Raw genomic sequence first — 9,351 nt, 5'->3', positions numbered from 1 at the left:
ATTTGATGATCTTGGTGCACAATTGGGAGATTGGTGTTGCTTGAGGAGCTTTGGTGAGGCTTGGGGCTAAGGTTGGTGGAGACTTCCAAAGAAGAGACTCAATTGATTTGGCTACAAGAGGTACGGTTTAAGTTTCATTTAAGTACCGTGTGGTGTGATGAGAATTCCTAGGCTAGATGCCCCTAGGATTAAGTTTGGATTGTGTAAATGGTTGATGCTAATATGCATAGTTGGTATGTAATGTGAATTGATGATTAGGTTGAGAATTGTGTGGCCTTGTATGCTTGGTGTATTGAAAATTTGATGTATTGGGTAATGAGTATTAATTTGTGGTTTATGCATTTAAATTGTGAAATTGGGCCGGAGGCCGTAAATTTTGGGCCGGAGGCCGGAAAGAGGTAAGGGAGGTAAGTTGACGTGTGCATTGTATGATGACACAAGTGATTGGATGAATTTCATATAATGAATATGCGAATGATTGTGTTGATTGTTGAATAATATGGTTTGAGGAGTTGAAGGGTGAAATTATGTAGATGAAGTATGTTTGGTTTTGGGTTGAGAAATATTATGTGGTCATATATGTGGTTATGATTATTGATGTCTTGATGGTATGATGATGCATGAGAGGTATATATATTGTGATATATGCTTGAGGAATGATTAAGGTTGATTTGTGGGTGAAACCACGTGATAGTGATTATGATATTGATTTGTATAATGATGGTTGATTGGAGATAGTATTGTTGGAAATTGAGATGAGGAAGGATGTATGACATGTTGATATGTTTGTAATTTAGCCATTTGCTTGAAATGGGTAAAGATGGTTATATGATGGTTTTGTGATTCGTGGTAAAGTGTTAATGTATGAGTTGAGGAGGCTTGATGTTGATTTTGGTATATTTTGATTGGTTTCAAAAAGGGTTGAAATTGGCATGTTTTGGTTGATTTTGAAAGGAGTTGAAAATGGCTTGTTTTGAAAATGGCACTTTGTGGTTTTATATGAAAAACATGGTTTTTGGGCATACTTTGACGGGACATAACTTGGACTACGGATCTTTGTTTTGTGCCAAATCTGTTTAGAAATGAAATTGGATCCGGGATGTCCATGCCGTTCGAAGAACGGGTGAAAAACGATTTAAAATGAGAAAGTTATGTCCGTCGGAAGATTGGGGGTTGAATCTGTGAATTCTGCAGCTTTTAACTTAGAAAATTTTTAGCAGAATGACCCTCCACGCGTAGGCGCACTTGGCGCGTACGCGTCGTTCTTCGAGAAGGCACCATCCACGCGTGCGCGTGGTGTGCGCGTGCGCGTCGATGCGCTGCACCCATTGCCCAGCCATTTTCCCGAGAGTTGTGCCAGAGTTGTGCCAGTCTTGTGCTTGGGGCGCAAGTGTACCCACGCGTACGCGTCGTTGTCTATTTTTCAATCCGCGCGTCCGCGTGAATGGCGCGTATGCGCCGATGAGTTTTGTGGCCATCCACGCGTGCGCGTGGAGAACGCGTACGCGTGGCCCTGTTTTCATGCCAAAGTTGATACTTGAGTTTTAAAAGCCAAATCTCATACTTTTAAGCCTCCGATCTCACCCCTTATGTATTAAATCATTATGATATGCTTAGTAATGAAAAAGGAACTAGGGGATGTGGTAACTTGTGAGTGAAGCAAGGGGAAAAGTTATGATCAATGGCGATCAACGATGATTATATGAGATATGGAGGATGATGGTAGGAGTACCGTGTATGCCATGAGCCGAAGGGCTATATTTATTGATAAATGGCTGGTTCCTGATTGGACCATGAGCCGGATGGCTGAGTTATTGCCGGGTCACGGCAAAGCCATTATTGATTATGGCTGAGAATAATTGCATATATGATTAATGAATGAATGTGTTAAATGGATAATAATGGAAGATGTTGAAATGTGATGTGTAACCCCGGGTAGTAGGCAGTGGCGTTGTCCACTTGCTCCGGGTGTGAGACGGAAAAGGATGTTTATGATAAATAGGTTTAATTATGGAGTTTTGAATGAATGTATTTGTGATACCTGGGTAGTAGTAAGGGTTGTGGTTCGTCCCACTTGCTCCAGGTTAATGTTTGAGATTTGAGAACAATGAGGATTGATAATATGAATTGAGATTGAATGAATATATGTTTGAGATACCTGGGCAGTAGCAAGGGTTGTGGTTCGTCCCGCTTGCTCCGGGTTAATGTTTAAGATATCTGGGCAGTAGCAAGGGTTGTGGCTCGTCCCACTTGCTCCGGGTTAATGTTTAAGATACCTGGGCAGTAGCAAGGGTTGTGGCTCGTCCCACTTGCTCCGGGTTAATGCTTAAGATACCTGGGCAGTAGCAAGGGTTGTGGTTCGTCCCACTTGCTCCAGGTCAGAGATTGTGACGCCTGGGTAGTAGCCACAGTAGTGGTTGTTCCACTGGCTCCAGGTTGAGCTGTTAAACACCCGCCTGGGTAGTAGCCGCAGTAGTGGTTGTTCCACTGGCTCTGGGCTGAGCGGGTAGTAGCAAGGGGGTTGTAGCTCAAACCTACTTGCTCCGCAAGGGGTGTTTCTGTCCATGGTTAGCTACCAGGACGTGTCGGGTTGGCTATATAACCGACCGATGATATCATCAGCCATAGGGCAGGCATACATCATTTGCATATGTTTGAATTGTTTGGGTTTGCCTATTTGTTTTGGATTTCTATATCATATATGCTATGTTACCTGATTACGTGCTACTTGTTCTACTTGTACCTTATTTGTGTATTACTTGTCTGTATTGCTTGTGTTTGTACAACTGAGAGATCCCTCATGTTGGTGTCGGTGGATGTTGAGGGCTGTTCTTGATGAGATAAATTGATAATGCGATTGCATGATGATGATGATTTTTGAATGAGATAATTTGAGCCCCTGGGTAGACGCAGTGATGTGATTTCACTAGCTCCAGGCGAGGGTATGATGTATTGATATAGAGTTGCTGAGGCAGAACAACTGGTGATGGTTTTCCTTATGATTCTGAGTCTGATTCGTGGAAGAATCAGCGAGTTGGGAAACATGGGTAACATGAACTAGATTTAGTATCCCCTTACAACAGTTGCCTATTCATGGATTAGTGAGAACCTAGGCTGGATACTTGGTGAAAAGGAGTTTAGGATGCTTAGTGAGTTTTTATTGCAGTGCATTGTATTTATTTGGCACTTTTACCGTACTGGGAACCCATGGGCCCGGGGTTCTCATTCCGTATATATCTCTTGTTTTTCAGATACAGGTTCAGGTGCTCAGAAATGAGCTGCGGTTCGTCTGAGAGACGGCAAAGATATTTATTTTCTCTACTTTGTGTTTTGCTTAGAATCTCTCCACCTTTGTTTTGGAAAAGATTATATTATGTGTTGAACTCTTTTGGAAATTGCCTATAGAGGCTCTTATGTTTCCTTTGGGAGAGATTAGGATGTACTGTTGTCAACTACTTTCATACTGTACCCTAGCCGGCCTAAACTTCGCGGGTCGCGACTAGTGGCTATTTACTTATGTTATATATATCTATTTGTTATCTATCTCTTAATCTCCTTTATGCCTTGTCCGTGAATCGCTTTCGGCTTCACGTTTTATCTTTTCATTGTCGAAACGTGAGTGATACGTCTTCGCGATTTTATTTCTACTCTTTTCAGGCTTCTCGATTAATATTCCTTTCGAAATTACCTATATTTATATATTAAAAAAGAAAAAAAAATCCACCTGAGAGCCGTACCACCGTAATATCATTGACTTATGACTCGAGCATAAGGATTTGAATATTAGGGTGTTATAAGCGTAGTGATGGAGGATTTGGTGGAGAGAAGGAGCTTCTGAATTTTAAAATTGTTTTGGAATATTAGGTGATATTTGGAATGTATTACTGTTTTGGAATTTAAAACTGATTTGAAGGTTTAATATCGAATTTTTGGATTTTAGTTTTCTTTTTAATTTTTATTTAAATTTTTGAAAAATAAACATTAAATCTGTTAAATGTGTTTGATTTAATTTTTTTTAAATTAATATAATAAAAAAATGATTAAAGAAATAATTTAAAGGATGACGTTTTTTTATCTTGTATGATATTGGGCTGAAAATTGTTTTAATAAAGATGTTGCCCAAAAAGTTTAGACATCTCACATTTGTCCAAAATCGAAAGAAGTAACCAGTAACCACAGAAAAAACGACCCCCTCCCCGGGTCTGTTTCAGGCCTTATCCATGACCAAAAAAAAAAACGACCCCCTCCCCTAGCCCTTCAAAGCATTCACAGGAGCTGCACGGCGTCGTATTCGATAGGGACGCTAAAGGACATCAGAATTGAAATTCCAATTTCGAATTAGTTGCTAAGTTGAGTATCTTGTTGTTCTTGGCAGCCAAATACGCAGCTGAAGAAAGCAAGAAAACGAAAGGCGGAAAGAGAGAAAACATGGGAGAAAATGACGCTGAGAAAAATTTGGTGGTTTGTTCTGGAGAAGAAGAAGAAGATAGCCCAATAAGGGCCATAGTTTTTCTTAAATGTAAAGACGACATAAAGCGCTTCGAGAAAACCGAGGATTGCTTCATCCTTGACTTTGATCCATCTCAGTCCCTTGACTTCTCCAAGATTTCCCTGCACGATAATGATGCCGCCGCCGCTGATGTCTCCGTTCTTGCCCAACTTGGTCCGGTAACTACAAAACCGCTTTTCTTGCCACTTCTTAATCGTTATGCACACTTCTAATTGCTTTCGCTTTTCTTAAATAAGAGTTACATTTTAGGATAAGAGATTTAGTGGGCATTTATTAAACATAAAATCATTGACAATGACGTGTGTGTTGTAAACCTGTTTGTTTTAATCGAAATTTGCAACTTCTATTTTGGACTCTAATGTTGTGTTGTAGTGATATAGGTAGCTTGCAGGGATTACCCGCACTCAAGGCATCTTTGTCTTGAATTTCCATTCACTACAAAACCTCATGAGAGCTATTGTCAGATGGTAATAATCAACCTCATTATCAGTGGGAATTACATTTTTCTGATTCTTGCCTTTGACTTGTGGAAATCTTTGGTGCAATTGCAGTGCTACTGCTATGTGTGTGATTCAGCAGCTCCTTGTAAATATTGGACCCAACCTTTATCCCCGCATTGTGATGCAGATGGTTCTAGTTACTGGAAGGGCCAGAGGAATGACATGAGACTGGTAGCTAAGGCTAACTAGTTGTATAAAAAGATTAACTTTGAAGTTTGCTTTTTGGATATACTTGTTGAGTATTAGTAACATAGCATATATCATGTAAGCTTACATTTTGTTGAAGGATAGAGGGTACTATAGTTCTGGGGTGTCTGCAATGATCATTGTAAGCATTAAGCATAGAGTATATTGTAATTTTGGAACAGGAATATCCAATATGATGTTTTTTAGTATTTTACTCAGGTACTTTGCAACTCTGCTGGTAATTACCAAGAGCCTTTTTCAAAGTATACTAAGGTAATTCCTAATTGAATTGGTCTTATTAGCTAAATTTTACTTGATGGAAGTGACAAATTATTCCTTCTTGATTCCCCATATCACGCATAAAGTTTACTTGAGATTATAATTTGGCTTTTGATTGCGGTATTGAAATCCAATCAAAATTGTGAAACCAATATACTGCATCTTATTATGACTGCCCTACAAAAAACCAAAACAACTTTAGAGGGCTTCTGTTTAAAGCTTAGATATTATATTCCAAAAAATGAAATTTCTGAAAATAATTCTTAGACATACTTTAAAAATACTTATGTATTCATTGAGAATTTGTTTGGTTTACAATACAATTTCTCGGCAAATATATAAGAAATTTCAAAATGTCCCCAACATAGTTAATTATATATTGAGATTATTATTATTTTGAAAGATATATTGGTATGTTTATAGATGAAACTTATTCCCATGTCTGGAGAAATTTTGTATTCCTAAATTTTTAGAGGTTTAATTATTTTGTTGGTTTCTATCGTTTAACCAAATTTATAATGAAGTCTCTATACTTTTTTTTCTTTTTAATTGGACTCCTACTTTATTTTCAATTTTGTAATTAGGTCTTGCTGGTGTAAAAAATGTTAGAATAATGGAATATTTTTTGGTAAATTAAAAGTATTTATAATTAAGAACCAAATTAGATATTTGACCATATATTTTTTGAAATTAATATTTTATTAATGTTAACATTTTTAATACGAAAAAAAAATCTAATTACAAACTTAACTGTAGTATACAGACTTAATTAAAAAAATATAACAATTTATTGTAAATTTGATAAAATTATAAGGATTAATAAGTTCATTAAACTATTTTTAGATGAAAAAGCTAAATTTGTAACAGATAATGTTTTTTTCTATCTTCAAAACAAAATCAGAATAATAACATATTCCCTAGTCATTATTTTCAAAAAAAGAAATTATAGACTTTAAAACAAACACCAGCTTATGAAATTGAAACTTATTTTATCCTGTTATAAATATTTGTTTAATTCTTTTGGTTTTTGTAAATATCATCACTTAACATGGGATAGATTTGTTCATTAAAACGAGAAAAGGGAGATAGCTACAAAAACTTAATAATTAAAAAGAGATGAATTAACATTTGAAAAAAAAAATTAATTGATCTAAACTAAAAAAAAAACATTTCTCTATATTAAGAAGTAAAACAACTATAGTATAATCCTTAATTTTTTTATATATATGTTACGTATCTTTCACATATAGAAATATATCAATATCAATTATATCAAATTAAATGTATGCTCAAAATAAAACATCTTTCCAATAACATTCAAATGAAAAGTTTTCAAATCCGAAAGTAATATTTTTTTTGGTGTCTAATCCGAAAGTAATATGCTCTGTCAAAGAAATGACAAATATTTTCTCTACCTGGAAAGTCATTATAGTATAAATAATAATGACAAAAATAAAGTAATTTGTACACTTTCCAGATAAAATGATTGAATGTAAAGAGAATTTATTGATGGTATAACTATATTAATAATTGTGTTATTAGGAATTTCCCCAAAAGTTAATTTTAATCATAAGGAATAAAATTAAATACAATATTCTCTTCCTTTTCTTTTTATTTGTCACTTTGACTTAATATATAATTATTATGTTAAAATAATCTAAATAATATCTCTTTTCTTCCGATATATTTATTTTGTTAGAACCAAAAGAGAATAACGTATTTATCATATTTATGAATTTTATATTTTTTTATTATGACACACATTTAATAATAATAATAATAATAATAATAATAATAATAATAATAATAATAATAATAATAAAGAGTAGATTAATAGACAAATCAATGAGCTTGATTTACTAGTGTTAATAGAATTTTTTTTATGGAGGTGTTTTAAGAGCAAAATTGATAGTAAAATAACGAATAAATAAATGTTTTGGGTTTAATTTTGAACTCTAATAATATAAAAGAAAAGTTTTAGATGATCATCTGTTTAGTATTTACATTGTTGCATTTAGAAATTTTTTCAAATAGTAAATTTAGAATTTAGTTAACATGTTAATACACACAATAAAGTATAAGTGCAAAAGAAAACTTTCTTTCGCATATTCAAATTACATTCTGATATTTTTATCTACAATTGAATTTTAAATTTTTCTAGAACTTGTTTGTATCAGTTTATAAAAAAAAGTTTAAGTAATTATTTTAATAAAAATTTTAAATAAATAAAAATAATTTAATATTTAGATATCTTATTTAAATTTTTTATTTATTTATTATGTTAAAATATTTTTCTACAATAAAATGGGAGATCATTTTAAAAAAATTGAGAATCATATTTCTTTAAAAAAAATTATATGAAAAACGATAAATAGATTCATAACTTTTTAATTTGAAGATAAATAAGTTATTGATCAATTAAAAATGCAAAAATATTTTTCGTCTTCCAAATATGCGAGACATCTAAGGAGTTGATTGATTTGTGAAAATATTTTCTGTTTTTTGTTGTCTATTTTCATTTTCTGAAAATAAAAAGCATAACTTTTCACATTTTAAAAAACGCAATTGTGAAAAGAAGATTCATTTTTAAGTATCGAAAATAATAAAAATATGTTTAGTTGGTTTATTTTCAAAATAGAATTTCAATAGACTAAAATCGCAAAACTATATTTGTATTAAATGTATGATTTTAGTTATTTAATTTTTTATTAAATTAACAATTAATTTTTATACGGTATCAATATGAAATAAATTATTATCTTGTTATATTATCTTAGAAAATTTGATATCTCTCATATATATATAAATTTTATATTTTTTTATGACACTATATAATAATAAAAACAATATAGTACGTACTCAATATTAAATAAAATAAAAAATTTAATAATACATATTTTAATTTTAATTAGAGCTGTTTTTTTTAATTACCTTCTATGCATATATTCAAAGATACAAAGATCAAGGCTAAAATAAAAAATTGAAAGGGTCAAATAAAATAAAAAAATAAAAAAATTCACATTTCTAAGAAATGTATATATAAATTGGAGAAAAATATGGATATCCTAACAATAAAATATATAGAAAAAAGAGGAGAAGAAAGAAATAAATTAGCTAAGTACACTTAATGAATGCAGCGAGATTCGAAAGATTTTCAAAAATTAAAGCTGAGAAGATTGAAAACATGAAAATAATATTTTTAACTTTGTTCTATTTCTTTTAAAATGTTTTTAAAAATATTTAATCAATTATTTTTATGTCTTATTTTTATTTTTATCGAAAATAGAAATAAAAACGGTTAAACTAATCGGTTCCTACATCTCTCCAAAGATTTATTTATTCTCATATATTTTGAATAAAATGACTTAGATATCTCGATTTTAAAAAATAAAAAATATTTTTATATTGTCAATTTATCAATGATTTATTTACACCTATATTTATAAGAATTTTATTTACAATAAACATATATTTTACACATATGAATTAATTTAGTTTGCACCCACAATTTTTTAAAATTAATATACATAAATTAATAAAATTTTTTATTAAAGACAATTTAATATTTATAATAATTAAATAATTAAAAATATTAAAAAAATATTGACTTAAGAGTTTCTCTTTATCTTCTTTAACAAAATATATTTTTAATTTTATAGAACTTTATTCTTACTTAAAATTTTTTTTCAAACACCTGAAATTTTAAAAAATAATTATTTTTCTTAATTATTTTTACTGTGACCCACGTATAAAGATAAGGATGATAATATTATAAAATAAAACAAAATTAAGCCAAATTCTTTAAATAAAACTTTTTAATTTAGTTCCAATTCCGAACGGTAGTCTGGGGCCTTGTCTTGAATTCCGAAAATATCC

The 9,351-nt window shown here is 31.6% G+C and overlaps 1 protein-coding gene across 1 annotated transcript; it reads left to right on the top strand.

Moving 5' to 3' along the window:
* Positions 1-4,331: 4,331 nt before the first annotated feature.
* Positions 4,332-5,410, top strand: LOC130958076 (RPM1 interacting protein 13-like). The gene is made up of 3 exons (XM_057884968.1): positions 4,332-4,668; positions 4,891-4,977; positions 5,062-5,410. Exons 1-3 carry the CDS (start codon positions 4,429-4,431, stop codon positions 5,197-5,199), a joined length of 465 nt encoding a protein of 154 aa, XP_057740951.1. The 5' UTR covers positions 4,332-4,428; the 3' UTR covers positions 5,200-5,410.
* Positions 5,411-9,351: the final 3,941 nt, after the last annotated feature.

The sequence above is a fragment of the Arachis stenosperma genome, chromosome 10, assembly GCF_014773155.1.
Source record: "Arachis stenosperma cultivar V10309 chromosome 10, arast.V10309.gnm1.PFL2, whole genome shotgun sequence".
In the NCBI taxonomy this organism is placed as follows: Eukaryota; Viridiplantae; Streptophyta; class Magnoliopsida; order Fabales; family Fabaceae; genus Arachis; species Arachis stenosperma.
Note: the sequence above shows the minus strand (reverse complement) of the source record. Positions and strands in the feature narration are given on the sequence as shown.

Coding starts and splice junctions, on each gene's coding strand:
- LOC130958076 (XM_057884968.1), top strand. CDS start 4,429: ATGGGAGAAAATGACGCTGAGAAAAATTTGGTGGTTTGTTCTGGAGAA. Junction 4,669..4,890: donor TTCTTGCCCAACTTGGTCCG/GTAACTACAAAA, acceptor GTAGTGATATAG/GTAGCTTGCAGGGATTACCC. Junction 4,978..5,061: donor ATGAGAGCTATTGTCAGATG/GTAATAATCAAC, acceptor GTGCAATTGCAG/TGCTACTGCTATGTGTGTGA.